The sequence below is a fragment of the Ambystoma mexicanum genome, chromosome 13, assembly GCF_040938575.1.
Source record: "Ambystoma mexicanum isolate Mex_15411 chromosome 13, UKY_AmexF1_1, whole genome shotgun sequence".
NCBI classification, from domain to species: Eukaryota; Metazoa; Chordata; class Amphibia; order Caudata; family Ambystomatidae; genus Ambystoma; species Ambystoma mexicanum.
Window position 1 is genome coordinate 42,884,096 of NC_090938.1, and position 17,285 is coordinate 42,901,380.

General features: G+C 49.1%; 1 protein-coding gene across 2 annotated transcripts in view; it reads left to right on the forward strand.

Moving 5' to 3' along the window:
• Positions 1-17,285, forward strand: part of TMCC2 (transmembrane and coiled-coil domain family 2) — a 744,435-nt gene that overhangs the window by 235,965 nt on the left and 491,185 nt on the right. Inside the window, exon 1 of one of the 2 annotated variants that reach the window (XM_069633142.1) lies at positions 12,413-12,569. The exons of the other annotated variant lie outside the window; for it this stretch is intronic. Coding sequence (XP_069489243.1) covers positions 12,555-12,569 — 15 coding nt within the window. The 5' untranslated portion in view covers positions 12,413-12,554. Of the gene's footprint in view, positions 1-12,412; positions 12,570-17,285 lie in introns of those variants that run through there. 2 annotated transcript variants of the gene reach the window in all.

Consider the following 17,285-nt stretch of genomic DNA (forward strand, 5'->3'; position numbering starts at 1 on the left):
GCATGTATGAACTACTCGGTGTTCTGCCAGCCTCAGACTAGAAGGCATTGCTTTAGAGAGGCCCGCGGCAGAGCATGTATGAACTACTCGGTGTTCTGCCAGCCTCAGACTAGAAGGCATTGCTTTAGAGAGGCCCGCGGCAGAGCATGTATGAACTACTCGGTGTTCTGCCAGCCTCAGACTAGAAGGCATTGCTTTAGAGAGGCCCGCGGCAGAGCATGTATGAACTACTCGGTGTTCTGCCAGCCTCAGACTAGAAGGCATTGCTTTAGAGAGGCCCGCGGCAGAGCATGTATGAACTACTCGGTGTTCTGCCAGCCTCAGACTAGAAGGCATTGCTTTAGAGAGGCCCGCGGCAGAGCATGTATGAACTACTCGGTGTTCTGCCAGCCTCAGACTAGAAGGCAATGCTTTAGAGAGGCCCGCGGCAGAGCATGTATGAACTACTCGGTGTTCAGCCAGCCTCAGACTAGAAGGCATTGCTTTAGAGAGGCCCGCGGCAGAGCATGTATGAACTACTCGGTGTTCTGCCAGCCTCAGACTAGAAGGCATTGCTTTGGAGAGGCCCGCGGCAGAGCATGTATGAACTACTCGGTGTTCTGCCAGCCTCAGACTAGAAGGCATTGCTTTGGAGAGGCCCGCGGCAGAGCATGTATGAACTACTCGGTGTTCTGCCAGCCTCAGACTAGAAGGCATTGCTTTGGAGTGGCCCGCGGCAGAGCATGTATGAACTACTCGGTGTTCTGCCAGCCTCAGACTAGAAGGCATTGCTTTGGAGAGGCCCGCGGCAGAGCATGTATGAACTACTCGGTGTTCTGCCAGCCTCAGACTAGAAGGCATTGCTTTGGAGTGGCCCGCGGCAGAGCATGTATGAACTACTCGGTGTTCTGCCAGCCTCAGACTAGAAGGCATTGCTTTGGAGAGGCCCGCGGCAGAGCATGTATGAACTACTCGGTGTTCTGCCAGCCTCAGACTAGAAGGCATTGCTTTGGAGAGGCCCGCGGCAGAGCATGTATGAACTACTCGGTGTTCTGCCAGCCTCAGACTAGAAGGCATTGCTTTGGAGTGGCCCGCGGCAGAGCATGTATGAACTACTCGGTGTTCTGCCAGCCTCAGACTAGAAGGCATTGCTTTGGAGAGGCCTGCGGCAGAGCATGTATGAACTACTCGGTGTTCTGCCAGCCTCAGACTAGAAGGCATTGCTTTGGAGAGGCCTGCGGCAGAGCATGTATGAACTACTCTGTGTTCTGCCAGCCTCAGACTAGAAGGCATTGCTTTGGAGAGGCCTGCGGCAGAGCATGTATGAACTACTCGGTGTTCTGCCAGCCTCAGACTAGAAGGCATTGCTTTGGAGAGGCCTGCGGCAGAGCATGTATGAACTACTCGGTGTTCTGCCAGCCTCAGACTAGAAGGCATTGCTTTGGAGAGGCCTGCGGCAGAGCATGTATGAACTACTCGGTGTTCTGCCAGCCTCAGACTAGAAGGCATTGCTTTGGAGAGGCCTGCGGCAGAGCATGTATGAACTACTCGGTGTTCTGCCAGCCTCAGACTAGAAGGCATTGCTTTGGAGAGGCCTGCGGCAGAGCATGTATGAACTACTCGGTGTTCTGCCAGCCTCAGACTAGAAGGCATTGCTTTGGGGTGGCCTGCGGCAGAGCATGTATGAACTACTCGGTGTTCTGCCAGCCTCAGACTAGAAGGCATTGCTTTGAGGTGGCCTGCGGCAGAGCATGTATGAACTACTCGGTGTTCTGCCAGCCTCAGACTAGAAGGCATTGCTTTAGAGAGGCCTGCGGCAGAGCATGTATGAACTACTCGGTGTTCTGCCAGCCTCAGACTAGAAGGCATTGCTTTAGAGAGGCCTGCGGCAGAGCATGTATGAACTACTCGGTGTTCTGCCAGCCTCAGACTAGAAGGCATTGCTTTAGAGAGGCCTGCGGCAGAGCATGTATGAACTACTCGGTGTTCTGCCAGCCTCAGACTAGAAGGCATTGCTTTAGAGAGGCCTGCGGCAGAGCATGTATGAACTACTCGGTGTTCTGCCAGCCTCAGACTAGAAGGCATTGCTTTAGAGAGGCCTGCGGCAGAGCATGTATGAACTACTCGGTGTTCTGCCAGCCTCAGACTAGAAGGCATTGCTTTAGAGAGGCCTGCGGCAGAGCATGTATGAACTACTCGGTGTTCTGCCAGCCTCAGACTAGAAGGCATTGCTTTAGAGAGGCCTGCGGCAGAGCATGTATGAACTACTCGGTGTTCTGCCAGCCTCAGACTAGAAGGCATTGCTTTAGAGAGGCCTGCGGCAGAGCATGTATGAACTACTCGGTGTTCTGCCAGCCTCAGACTAGAAGGCATTGCTTTAGAGAGGCCTGCGGCAGAGCATGTATGAACTACTCGGTGTTCTGCCAGCCTCAGACTAGAAGGCATTGCTCGGAGGCATGACCGTGAAGCCTTGTGCTTTGACAACCGTTCTAAACTGTACAAGGGCACTTGCATCTCGTCCACTCTTCCCCTTCGCCCTGTGCCACGGCAGATACGCAGACTGTAAATTTAGCTCGCCCTGCCATAAAAATGGGCCACCCGTCCGCTCCGCTGTCTGCCTAATAATATACTTCAGTCATTCGTTGGCTCGTCTAGTAGCGACCTGCGCTGGATGCCCCGTTGGAATGGCTTTGTCAACGTTTATTTTGGCAACCACACAATAAACAGTCTTAAAGGCACCGTGCCGCTGGAGTGCTGCTTGCTGGGGGCAAGATTTTTTAAAGCAATAGAAAGCGATTTTACAGCCGCTTACTGTCCTGCTACAAGGAATTTTGATTTCGTCATCCAGTAACAGAGAGTGCCGAGAAGGCCATTTTAAGCTCTACTATAGACGCAGCTGCGATAGCATTGTGTGCTGGCTATATTTTGCATAATACTTGCGAGATAGTTACTGTACTTAAAAAACCGCCAGAGCCCACGCTCCTAAAGCGCAAATCAACCCCAGAGTCCACGCTCAACACGACATTCAGTCCTAATGCGTTCTTAGCTTAACATCAGGCAGATTGCAGAAGATGCTTCCTGGAAGACTTTGCATCTGTTAAAGCCACCCCCATCCCGGCTATATTTATAGGACCATTCATCAGTTCATCATTCCTAAAATGGTTGTACCCCTGATTCTTGGACCCCTTCAAATGTCCTGCTTCAGAGGGTAGCCTAAAAGGGAGACCTTACTTCCAAGTGCTACTGTTTTTTTGGGTGGTGGGGGTTTGGATAATTTTCTTTTAAGATGCTCTACATTGAGAAACAAGGAGTGTATGGATATAGGTTGTAGGCATTTGTTTGCCAGCCTCCCACTCTGATCTTGGATGTATTGCCTCTACAAGTGGGGGTCTACCAGCTCTTATACTTTGACCTTTGGCCTCTGGTAATACACATCATTATGTATCTTCCACTGGTTCACCTCCCTTTCAGCAGCCGATTCTTGCTTCTTTCTCCTCCAGGTAGGACAGGGGACTGTGGGTCCAAGTTGCATAACTTTAAGAATCCTAGAAAATATTCTCCTTGTACGAATGATGTTGGCCTCCAATCCAGGTCGGAGTGCCTGTTCATCTGGCAGAATGAGCTGTAACACGATGACATCCTCAGGGGAATTGCTTGTGTTTTCATGTTTTGACCTAAAGCACAGACATAAACCTGCCAACACTGTTTATTAATAATGAGCGCCTTCTTATACTGTAATCAGGGGAGTAGCCAGCATTGCAAGAGAGGGTGCGGGGGGGCAGCCACGAAAAAAGTTCTGCTACCCCCCAAATGCAGTGCGCACAATTCCATATGGTCCCATTCACGCCCACAAACTGCCCACCCCTGTCCCAATCTACTTTTTTGGTAACATTAGTGGTAGATGGCATTTTAACACATATAAAAAAAGAAAACCGCAAATCATAACAGATGCAGGGAACTCATCTATTAGAGCCCTGTCCAGGCCTCTGGGGCAAGATGCATACAAACCTCCTAATTTGGGTATGGATTGCAACAAAAGAAGTGACTTCACAGAAAAGGGCATTGCAAGGAGCATCATCAGTCTTTGATACTTGGAGGCAGCATGGAAGTGACTTTAGAATAAGCTGCCATAACTAAGCCAAGTGGCAAATAACTTTGGGCCCAGGATCACACACTTTGGTTAAATTGTGAAAACGGGATGTGAGCACATCTTCCTAGGTTTAGTTGATATAGATATTTATTAAGGTTTCCCTTTGCATTTCATGTGCATAAATAATGCTTTATTTAAAGCAATGCCTTGGAAGCAAAGCACATTACATAATAAACGAACCTTTCATAATTAACTTTACACTTTACACTTTATACATCATCATAGAAATATGTTGAGCAATAAAAGGATGGCTTTAGTTTTATTCTCCCCATCCTGCATGCAAAGTCACAATAGCATCATGCACGTTAATGTGAGCCTAGCAAATCCCCCTTGGGTAAAGCCATAGTGATTATTATACAAAGCCTGCAGCCTTATGCACCCTTCTCCCTCACATTTCTAAAGGGGCAAAAGACCCTGCTAATAGCCCCTCTCCCTCCCCTCGGTGCCTAACAGATCACATTAGCTCATGGAGCTCCTTGGGGCATTGTCCTGGCAGCAGGACACCTCTGTCATTCTGAAAGGGTAAGGTGTGCTGCTGCCAGGACAATGAGCGTGCTGAGCAGGAACTGCTCAGCACACATTGGCCTCCCAGCGGGACACCCTTCCCGCTCAGTAACTTCATTGATGCGCTGAATGGGAGAGGTGTCCCATTGACAAAAGTCCTGGTCTGGCTCGGGGGGGGGGGGGGGCAGCTTGCCCCCCTCGTTTCACCCGCTCGGTATGTAACCTCCAGCACTGCTAAAGGTGTGGCTCGGCTTCATCGTGTGCTAGATGTGTCTACCTTGTTGCCAGATGTGTTCCTCTGTAGATACGGTGACCGCCCAAATCTGCATTCCATGCACACTACTGCTTCATCCAGCGAAGTTTAAACTGAAAATCTGCTTTTTCTTCTTATGAAAAAAGAACAGTGCACTTTGGTTGTTGTTACTCATTCACTCTGACAACCATGTGATGAAGTGTGTGGGACGCCAAAGGCTGGATTATTGTACCAGCTTGTATAATAGTTGTAATTTTCAATAAAAGGTTTACACATGTGAATGTGGTGCGATGTTCATAAAGGACTAGCAAGTCAAGTCGCTCTTTGCATATTTAGAAACATGAAAGTTTTAAAATAAAATTTCAAAATGAAATCTCAAACTGTTTTCATACTTTGCATTGCTATGCACTCGAGTAAAAAAATGCAAGGATTTACAATATTTTTTCTTAGTGTTTTTATTTGTTTAGGATGTTTCACATGCTTTGCCCTCAAATGACCAGCTTACACGGCCGTCCAATCATGCTTTCAATCCTCTACGATCATGTACACCCCCGGAAGTCACGTGCTTTCTCAACTCTATCACAGGGTGGAACCTTCCTGTTGCCTCTTTATTTTACCCTGCTGATCTTTCCACCTTGCTCCCAAACATCTTCCCAATGGTTATTTTTGCAGCCCACTTTAAAAACCATTTTCTTAATTATACGCTTGAAACGTATGTTTTCGAGCTTTGTTTGATTTATTTGCCACTGGGGCCGTCTGCACCTCAACCGCTTATAAGAGCTATCTGAACTCGGTTTCCACGCCTGTTTAGGCGCTCTCTCTTTGTTTCCTTATTTCAACCTTACTGTTAAGCCGTACCAAGATGGCCATTCGCATTGCAAGCACACAAAGTGCACAATGCGAAATAGCAGCCAGCCTGGGATTGGCCATTGCCTTCATCAAATGGGCCCATCATAAGCCAGAAGGCTTGGCCGGCCCTCCCATCAAAAGCCCACTCCTAAGGCCCCTGTCTGCACCCTGCCACCCTCCTGCACTGCACCTGGCCACCCCTTGAAATGGGGACTGTATCTGTACCCATAAAGTCCCCCACCTACCCCCCATTTTCTTCCTTTGCTGCACTTAGTCAGACTTACCCTGTCTGCTGCCATAAACACTGCTGCACTTGTCACTTGCTGGCTGCACTACCACTGTTTATTGCCTCTATTATCTATTTATTTGTATTTTTTATTAATTATCTGTTCTCCTCTGCTCTCCACTCTCGTCTCTCCCCTTCCTTTCACTTTCTCCCCTTTCCCTTTGCCATGCACTTGTGGGTTCTCAATGTCACTGGGCCTAGTAAGATCGCTGAGGTATTCTCCCCTGTTCCCCTCCATTGCCTTGTCGCCCTCAGAACCACTTGTGTATGAGTGCGATACAAATAAAATATCATATCATATCATATCAGGACGCTCCACAGCGAGACGCTGTACCCCTGCTGTAAGCCTGATTGTGCCCTCCTACCTGACTTTTGCATTTGTGCGCTGCTGCCGCCCTGCGACATGGGGTCAGGCTCCATGTATTTGCCCTCCTATCTGACTGTTGCATTTGTGCGCTGCTGCTGCTGTAACATGGGGTCAGGCTCCATGTATTTGCCCTCCTATCTGACTATTGCATTTGTGCGCTGCTGCCGCCCTGCGACATGGGGTCAGGGTCCATGCATTTTCCCTCCTATCTGACTTTTGCATTTGTGCGCTGCTGCCGCCCTGCGACATGGGGTCAGGCTCCATGTATTTGCCCTCCTATCTGACTGTTGCATTTGTGCACTGCTGTCGCCCTGCTACATGGGGTCAGGCTCAATGAATTTGCCCTCCTATCTGACTGTTGCATTTGTGTGCTGCTGCCGCCCTGAAGCATGGGGTCAGGCTCCATGCACTTGCCCTCCTATCTGACTATTGCATTTGTGCGCTGCTGCCGCCCTGCGACATGGGGTCAGGCTCCATGCATTTGCCCTCCCATGTGACCATTTTATTTGTGTGCTGCTGCCGCCCTGCAACATGGGGTCAGGCTCCATGTATTTGCCCTCCTATCTGACTATTGCATTTGTGTGCTGCTGCCGCCCTGCAACATGGGGTCAGGCTCCATGCATTTGCCCTCTTATCTGACTGTTGCATTTGTGCGCTGCTGCCGCCCTGCGACATGGGGTCAGGCTCCATGCATTTGCCCTCCTATCTGACTATTGCATTTGTGTGCTGCTGCCGCCCTGCGACATGGGGTCAGGCTCCATGCATTTACCCTCTTATCTGACTGTTGCATTTGTGCGCTGCTGCCGCCCTGCGACATGGGGTCAGGCTCCATGAATTTTCCCTCCTATCTGACTATTGCATTTGTGTGCTGCTGCCACTGCAGCATGGGGTCAGGCTCCAGGTATTTGCCCTCCTATCTGACTATTGCAGCTGTGGATCTGCAACATGGGGCCAGGCTCCATGTATTTGCTTTCCTATCTGACTGTTGCATTTGTGTGCTGCTGCCGCCCTGCAACATGGGGTCAGGCTCCATGCATTTGCCCTCCTATCTGACTGTTGCATTTGTGCGCTGCTGCCGCCCTGCTACATGGGGTCAGGCTCCATGCTTTTGCCCTCCTATCTGACTATTGCATTTGTGCGCTGCTGCCGCCCTGCAACATGTGGTCAGGCTCCATGTATTTGCCCTCCTATCTGTCTTTTGCATTTGTGCGCTACTGCCGCTGCAACATGGGGTCAGGCTCCATGTATTTGCCCTCCTATCTGACTGTTGCAGTTGCGGATCTGCAACATGGGGCCAGGCTCCATGCATTTGCCCTCGTATGTGACTATTGCATTTTTGCGCTGCTGCCCCCTGCAACATGGGGTCAGGCTCCATGCATTTGCCCTCCTATCTGACTGTTGCATTTGTGTGCTGCTGCCGCCCTGCTACATGGGGTCAGCCTCCATGCATTTGCCCTCCTATCTGACTTTTGCATTTGTGCGCTGCTGCCGCCCTGAAGCATGGGGTCAGGCTCCATGCAATTGCCCTCCTATCTGACTATTGCATTTGTGCGCTGCTGCCATTACAACATGGGGTCAGGCTCCATGTATTTGCCCTCCTATTTGACTATTGCATTTGTGTGCTGCTGCAACATGGGGTCAGGCTCCATGTATTTGCCCTCCTATTTGACTATTGCATTTGTGCGCTGCTGCCGCCCTGCGACATGGGGTCAGGGTCCATGCATTTGCCCTCCTATCTGACTATTGCATTTGTGCGCTGCTGCTGCCCTGCGACATGGGGTCAGGCTCCATGCATTTGCCCTCCTATCTGACTATTGCATTTGTGCGCTGCTGCCGCCCTCCAACATGGGTTAGGCTCCATGCATTTGCCCTCCTATCTGACTTTTGCATTTGTACGCAGCTGCCGCCCTGCAACATGGGGTCAGGCTCCATGTTTTTGCCCCCCTATCTGACTATTGCATTTGTGTGCTGCTGCCGCTGCAACACGGGTACAGGCTCCATGTATTTGCCCTCCCATCTGCCTATTGCATTTGTGTGCTGCTGGCGCCCTGCAACATGGGGTCAGGCTCCCTGTTTTTGCCCTCCTATCTGACTATTGCATTTGTGCGCTGCTGCCGCTGCAACATGGGGTCAGGCTCCATGCACTTGCCCTCCTATCCGACTATTGCATTTGTGTGCTGCTGCCGCCCTGCGACATGGGGTCAGGCTCCATGTATTTGCCCTCCTATCTGTCTATTGCATTTGTGTGCTGCTGCCGCCCTGCGACATGGGGTCAGGCTCCATGCATTTGCCCTTGTATCCGACTATTGCATTTGTGTGCTGCTGCCGCCCTGCAACATGGGGTCAGGCTCCATGCATTTGCCCTCCTATCTGACGGTTGCATTTGTGTGCTGCTGCCGCCCTGCAACATGTGGTCAGGCTCCATGCTTTTGCCCTCCTATCTGACTATTGCATTTGTGCGCTGATGCCGCCCTGTGACATGGGGTCAGGCTCCATGTATTTGCCCTCCTATATGACTATTGCATTTGTGCGCTGCTGCCGCCCTGTGACATGGGGTCAGGCTCCATGTATTTGCCCTCCTATATGACTATTGCATTTGTGTGCTGCTGCAACATGGGGTCAGGCTCCATGTATTTGCCCTCCTATCTGACTGTTGCATTTGTGTGCTGCTGCCGCCCTGCGACATGGGGTCAGGGTCCATGCATTTGCCCTCCTATCTGACTATTGCATTTGTGCGCTGCTGCTGCCCTGCGACATGGGGTCAGGCTCCATGCATTTGCCCTCCTATCCGACTATTGCATTTGTGCGCTGCTGCCGCCCTCCAACATGGGGTTAGGCTCCATGCATTTGCCCTCCTATCTGACTTTTGCATTTGTACGCAGCTGCCGTCCTGCAACATGGGGTCAGGCTCCATGTTTTTGCCCCCCTATCTGACTATTGCATTTGTGTGCTGCTGCCACTGCAACACGGGTACAGGCTCCATGTATTTGCCCTCCCATCTGCCTATTGCATTTGTGTGCTGCTGCCGCCCTGCAACATGTGGTCAGGCTCCATGTTTTTGCCCCCCTATCTGACTATTGCATTTGTGCGCTGCTCCCGCTGCAACATGGGGTCAGGCTCCATGCACTTGCCCTCCTATCTGACTATTGCATTTGTGTGCTGCTGCCGCCCTGCGACATGGGGTCAGGCTCCATGCATTTGCCCTCCTATCTGACTATTGCATTTGTGTGCTGCTGCCGCCCTGCGACATGGGGTCAGGCTCCATGCATTTGCCCTCCTATCCGACTATTGCATTTGTGTGCTGCTGCCGCCCTGCGACATGGGGTCAGGCTCCATGTATTTGCCCTCCTATCTGTCTATTGCATTTGTGCGCTGCTGCTGCCCTGCGACATGGGGTCAGGCTCCATGCATTTGCCCTCCTATCCGACTATTGCATTTGTGTGCTGCTGCCGCCCTGCGACATGGGGTCAGGCTCCATGTATTTGCCCTCCTATCCGTCTATTGCATTTGTGTGCTGCTGCCGCCCTGCGACATGGGGTCAGGCTCCATGTATTTTGCCCTCCTATCTGACTGTTGCATTTGTGCGCTGCTGCCGCCCTGCAACATGGGGTCAGGCTCCATGAATTGCTCACCCTGTGCTTCTTTGCACTTTGCGTGTGATGCATTACCTCTGTACGTTCCTCTATGATGTGTTCACCTCCTGCAACCAATCTCTTAAGTATAAGCGCCTAGATACCTCTGGGTTTTGTACGCTTTATGAATAAATAAATATTGTTAGAACTTGAATTTTTCAAACTTGTTTTCGAATTGAGCACAATCTACCAACGGATTGTGGTTGAGAAAAGTGTAGGAAGTCTAGTGTTTATCCGCATATGCACAGTACAAAGTGTTTTCCTTAATGCTAATTCTAATTGATGAGCGCAAGAAAACGAATCCATTTAAATTCGGCTCCAAAGGCTGAGTATAGCTGTGTGAGTCGCTGCTATTCTCCCTGGCTACATGTCTTTTATGGACTGTACGTCATCATTCACTCTACCCTCTAGGCTACCTTCTGCTTCGTCGTTACCTACACCACACCACGCCTGCTTTCCCATGCTCCTGAAGCTCTGTACTGTTTCAGATGACACCCGCTCATTCTTCTGCGACCGCTGAAAGATGAAATGGCTAGAATGTGGGAAAAGACGGTAGGCGAATGCTAGGCTTGCCAAAGCGAGACCACATTTTGGACAAAGGCTATTGTCCCTCCAGTTTTGTTTTCATGCCTGTGCGATTGGCGTGGTAAACCTATGGGAGGACAGTCTGCTCGTGGGGCCAAGCCCCCAGGCTTAAGTGAGGTGTAAGATTGCAGTTCCGAAGGCCCCAGAGAATGCTGTATCTTCAGCGCCTTATGACATTTGTATTGTATATGTTTTGAAACTGGGGCTTTAATATTAAGTATTGACCCAGTGAAACAAATGCACAAAACATATGTAGGTTTTATTTAGAAGCTTTATATTTTTAGTTCTCAGATGAGGGGGGTTGGGGAAAGGATATAGAGTAGCAGTCAAGTTTTTTCCTGGCATAACCCACCTGGTTTGCGGAGCACATCATTCTGGCGCGGCCGAGCGGATTCCCCAGCCAACGCAGGGGTGCTAGAGGGGCAGTCGGCATAGCGGACCACCCCTCGGGCCTCCTCTGTCCGGCTCGCCTCCCCTCTCCGGTGGAAGGGGTGTGGAGTTACGTGGCCGGTCCTAGAGACGGAGGTACGCTGCGGTCCTGCAGCAAGCTATACCCGCAGGCTGCATATAATGGCCTGGGCTGCGGGAGCGCATCTCATAAAGCCCGGGTTCACAGGGGGCCCCCCAAAGCATGGCAGAGTTACGTGGGTGATCCTAGAGAAGGAGGTACGCTGCGGTCCGGCCGCAAGCTATACCCGCTGGTTGCATGAGCCAGGATGGGGTGCTACAGCCACTGACACCACTAGGGATAGTTTTGACTCCTCAGCAACTGAATGCAGTGGCCTGTTTCACCCCATTGAAAGGATATGGGAGCGACTGAACTGGCAGTCCGATACCAGAGTGGGCCGTTCTCGCAAGAATGGAAACCGAAGCGAGGGGCACTCACCGGTTTTAAAATGAACTAAGTAAACACAGGAATGGCAAGGCCACCCAGAAAAACGTATTTGTAGGCCAGGCATACGTCTGGCCTGAGCAGGGCTTAGGACCGCCCCTTACGATGACTCCAATGACGTGACCACGCTTCTTCCAATCAAAAGGTGGTGTATGTCAAAGTTATTTGAGGGAACGAAGTGTGATAAGATGTGATATATTCCAATGTTTTGGGGCCTTCATTAGGGGTTAGCCCCGCTATGCTGAAAGCATTGTGCCGAAATGGCATCCACAGAATCGACTGTGCGCAAAACATGGCGTCCCGCCTGGTTACCCAGTAAAGTCCTCTTCGAACAATGGTTGTACTTCCTGTGAGCCCAAGAAGGCACTGTAAGGATGTTCATAATGCTGCAATGTGGGAAAACACCAAACATGTCGCTGTTGGCGCATGCCAAAAGTTAGTATGCCACTTGTTTTACACAAGGAGCAGTTATAAGAATAGGAGTTACTAACATTCTATAACTATTTGTTAATGGAAAATTGGTACAGTCTTCTAATGGAACTAACATTATGAACTGTATTGTTGTAATAGTGTTTTACGTTTTTCCATTGTGCACATTGTGTTCTTAAACAGCTAAGATACACTTTGCCATTGTGTTTATTGGGAATCTGGTTTTAGGGTTCTTAAAAGGCTCTGTGTATTTCCGTATAATCTATAGATGTGCTGTCAGAGGCAGCGTGCGCACAGTAAAACCTCCTCCCCTGGCGAGATAGGTGAGAGGAGTCACAGAGCACCTGAATAAGTCCTTCTTGGTGACCTGCCAGCTTCTTTGCTCTGCATTGGACAGAAGGGGATTAGAGCCGTGTGAAGGCAAACGGATCGGATGCTGGAGGGAGGAGTGGCCACTGGGATAAAGTGCCTAATCCTCTCCGGCTGTCGCTGGACGGAACGGCAGCGGCACTGCTTGGGAATGCCTTCGATCACATGGATAATGTGCTGCTTCTTGGATTCACAGCTTTGGAAAATCCCAAACCTGTGATATTAACTTGGTGTTACCTGCCTGTCAAGATATTGCAACATGGTCCATGTGACGGTAAGATTGCCTATGCTTGGGGGCACTGGGACGACAATGAAGAGGCAGCATGTATCTGTAACGACCAACAGACCTCAGAGAAGCGAATAAACAGTTAATTCGCTCAAGATGATGGACAGCTGGATGCAGAGTTGAGTAATAGAGGAATCCCCAGGATGGGTTGCCTCTGGTGTGGAGACCGCAGGATGGCAGCCATACTGCTGAGCGTTAGAATGAGCGCACAGGGCACTCCTCTTCTGTTGATGAAAGCAGACCCTGTCTCCACCTCTTACGTGCTGGACTCTCTTCAGTGAGAGCCTCCTGAAAGGGGGAACACAGCAAAGTTACCCTGTGAAATTCTTCTCGGCACGCTGATCCACTCAGGTATTCTCCGCCTGCCCCCTATGTTGGCCTCAGCCGGAGTGCTTTAATGGAAAATTCAACTAATGGCGATCAATAATACCCTGAAGCACGGCCTACTCTTCCCTCCTGATTAGTTGGTATGATCATGCCGAGGAAAGCTCTTTCCTTCTCTTCCTGGATCAGTGTGTGGCGGGGTCAGTTAACTTGCCTTTTATATTAAGGGCCCGGTTCATGGAAAATGTTCCCGGTTCAAAGTGAATTTGCACTGCTGAAAAGTGACTTCGCACTGGCAACACAAACCCTGATTCATGTACTGCAAAAATGACAATGCGCTCACTTTGACCGCACTTTGAACTGGAAAAATACACTTTGCACGGTTCCATGAATCAGGGTTGGTGTCAGCAGTGTAAAGTCACTTTTCAGCAGTGCAAACTCACGTTGAACCGGTCAAATTTCCATGAATCCGGCCCTAAGTGTTCAATAATGCTTGATTTTCTTCGCTCTGATTGGGTAACTCAAAATACCTGCCGATGTTTGGTACTTATTTCTCCATCGGGCCAGTCCCTAGAAACCAAAGCAAACCAACTAGGTCTTGAAAAATCTTTAAAATGCTACTAGACCTGCAGGTTGAGTAACCTAGTTTATCTACTCGATCTAAGAGAAATGCACTCGGCCCATAAACTGGTTGACATCATTTTTTTTGTATAGAAAACAATGGTGATGCATTGAAGAAACGTAATCAGCATGTAATGTGCCTTTTCATGACCGCTTACATAACAACTTTTCAGGTTCTTACCGTCAAGCATAATTTTTTTAGAAATATTACAAGTCCACTAATTCGCTTGACCTTACCTGCCACGTCTTATAACATATGCAATTGGAAAGGACGTCCCAGAAGCAAACACATCAAAGTTAAATATGCAAACATCTTTAAACTGTTTTTTCCCAATTGAAGAAAGTGCTTGTAACAAAGGCCCATTTTCTTTTCAGTAACTGAACCATCAAAATGGGAGGGGGGAGGGGAAGTTAGAACTTAAAAAATAATCAAAGTTGTGATTTTTCCAGTTTAGTCAGATCATCGTCAATATACTTGAGAAATGTTAGATAATTGTAATTGAAGAAAATGCTTAATAAAATCAAATGAAAAATAAATAAAATAAAATAAATCAAATGAGGACACTTTCTTGCAATGTTGCTTAAAGGTGGAGAGGTGGAGTCTCCGACACAGATCCGCAGTTTCCCAAGCCCAGTTCTCCCCCACACGACCACAGGTCATCGGAATAAATGCGTTTGTACAATATCTCCTATTGGCTTTGTGCATGGCTGGGACTATTTTGAAACAGATTTGTCCGTTTAAAAGCTGTGCACCTTAAAAGATTGAGAGCAGCTTTTAAACCAAAGCCTATGTTTAAGAATAGTCCCAGGCAATCACAAAGCCTGTAGGGGAACTTTACGCACACTTTTATTGATTTGGTATTGTGGTCAAGTGTTCAAGTTTGAGAACTTGCTAAACAATTAAAGCAGCAGATGGGAGGAATACACGTTTATTCCGACCCTCAAAAACGCAAGGTGGGTGGTGAGCACCCTGCGAGAAACGTGGACGGATGCCAATGATCTGCTTGCACCATTGACTCCCGTCCTCTCTATGTAGCAGGCGTACCGTGCGTGCCTCACTCTCTCACAGCTGACACGGGCTCCCAGAGCTCTGAGAAGCACTGCGGGCAGCGAGGCTCTCCACGTAGGCCAAGTGGCTCAGGCAGGCAGAGGCTCGCTCCAGTGACAGTCTGCATGCCAGTAGGTCAGATGACTGCAGCCAGCGAGGCTCATCGGGGGGACAGTACAATCTACTGGCAACAGCAGCGATGCCACAACACCAGGCCATGTATGCGGGCGTGGCATCCAGATTGCTGGTCGTCTATTGGCTCAGCACTCGCACTTCCTGTCTCGGAACACACACACAGACACGCAATGCATGTGCGGAGCCAATAGAGGGCCAGCATATTCTCAAGCAAACAGGCAATAACTTTCATAAATAAGTGGAGCCTGCTCAGTTTTCACTGCCTTTCAAGCCCTTGAAACGGGCAGCATGACATTATGAAAGACATGCCACGTGGGCCGCCGTATTTTGTGCACCATTTAACTATGGCATAACATATTCCTGCTAAAAATCTTATCTAGAGACCAGGCTATGGATATTTTCAATTACATCTTTACAAATATTTATTTGTAGGCTTACACTTAGCTGCCATTCATAATAATTACTGGAAATAATTAATGGTTATGACATTTGCCATAATTGCAGGTTTTGGAAACAGTTATTTCTGCATTAACAAAATAAGACATTGAAATGATGTGTGCACTGTCGCCACCAAGTGGACATTCCTGATCATTACACACAATGCACACAAAACAAAATATGGATGGAAAGCAAACACCCAAAGAGCGATCGCCAGCTAGGCCAAATACCATAAGCATGGTACTTAACCAGCCCTAAAAGTACCAGCCAATGCTAATGGCAAAGTAGATTTCTTGAGGCTTTTCAACTTCTCTTCGTATTCTCACACCGGGGCCTCATTACGACCCTGGCGATAAGGGGTTAACGGCGCCGTAAAAGGCTGCGGCACCGTTAACCCCATAGCGCCTAATTACGAGGTCCCTTTGCGGCTCCCGACCTTAACAGCTGGTCTGGACCAGCCGTTAAAGTAGGGACCCGCAAAGGGACCTTGGAGGTAATTGTGGTACCCTATGGGGCTAAAATAGGAATGGGGAAGGGCCAATGGTGCATGGGGAATTACTGCCCCGCCAACCTTGGAATGGGGTGGTAATTCCCCATTGCACCATGGCGGACTCGTTACAATACCGGCAGCAACCATGGTGCTAATAGTGCCATTGGTTACCGCCGGTGTTGTAATGAGGGCCCTGGTCTCCCTTTCTCCAGCGTGGAGTTCTCTCTCTTGCTCTCTCTCGAAGACCAGTGTAATTTTTGCAAGCAAAACATTGTCCCTCAAATTGGTTAACGCAGCCATGTGGGCGAATGCTCATTACTCCCTCGTCCCCTCAGGTGCTGACTTCTGCCTCTGCTCACAGGTCTTTTTATCCAGCCTAGATGTGCCCAAGCACAGGCGTGCCTCCACTCTGTTTATTTCCCCTTGTTTTTCATTTTTTGAATAATTGTTTTTTCCCCTCGGGTGCCCCGGTTTCACAGTAGCCCCCCCCCACCCCTTGCTTATTCATGGTAACACCGGGTTTTAAACTGCACTAGCTTTGACACACAGGTCCCGGCCTCTGACTCACACTTATTTGGAGTGTTTTGTCTCAGAAAGCCAGTGGGAATGCAGTTATTGTTGCAGTGCTCTTTCAGTGAGGTCGTTAGTGTTTTGGCTTCAGATCTCTGCAGAATACTTTCCTAAACAACACTTTTGAACCGTGCACACCGCAGTCTAAACAGGTATACAGAGAAATTCAATGTATCGAGTAATTCTGGGTGCAGGGGAGGAATAGCAGCCCTGACAGGAAGCTGTTGCTAAATATGAACTCTAAAGTGTCCAATCTATGGACATTCCCGTCCCCTGCACACCATAATGCCGCCTAGACAGCTGTAAACAATTAAAATCTACAAGAAATATACTTTCAATAAAGAATGAAAAAGGAAAACTTGTTCATTCCGGATCTTGAAATCCAAACTTTTCTTTAATGTTCTGATACAGATTCAATGCTCAACGCATTTCAGGGTAAAATATCCCTTCTTCAGGAGCAAAAACTGTAGATATAAACAGAAAACAGACCACTTGTACATATCGGTCCAATTCATACATAATTAAGTTATGACCATCATTATTCCAGAAAAATACACTGCCAAAATGTCTTCCCTTGTGTCATACATGGATTAGCTACACATGCCAAAGGTCCACACACGAAATCAACACTGTTATGTGAACCACCTTTCCATCTTCAAAGACATGTGCCTATCCCTCTCAATCTCCATCACCAGTGACCCCTGACACCCCTGATTGCATGTATCGTCCTTGTGCCCCACCCCCTTCCCACAACAGGTGTTGCCTGTTTTTAATTGATTCTTCTACCCTGCTCCCCCTGCCCCCTCTCCAGCCTACTTCTGCAGGAGTCTGTCCTGATACCTTCTGGTTTCACCATCACCGTCTTGTGGCCAATGCTGGATTTGACTTTTATGGACTTCATTGATTCACGGTGCGTCAACCTTTCTCAGCTCTCATGCTGGACTTCCTTTGCATCTTGCACTCATGGTTGCCCTGAATCATGCTGGTCCCATCTTCATCTTGCATCCTGGCTTGCAACATTATGGGCCTCATTACACGGATGGCGGTAGGGATTTACCGGTACCGGTAAAATACCGGT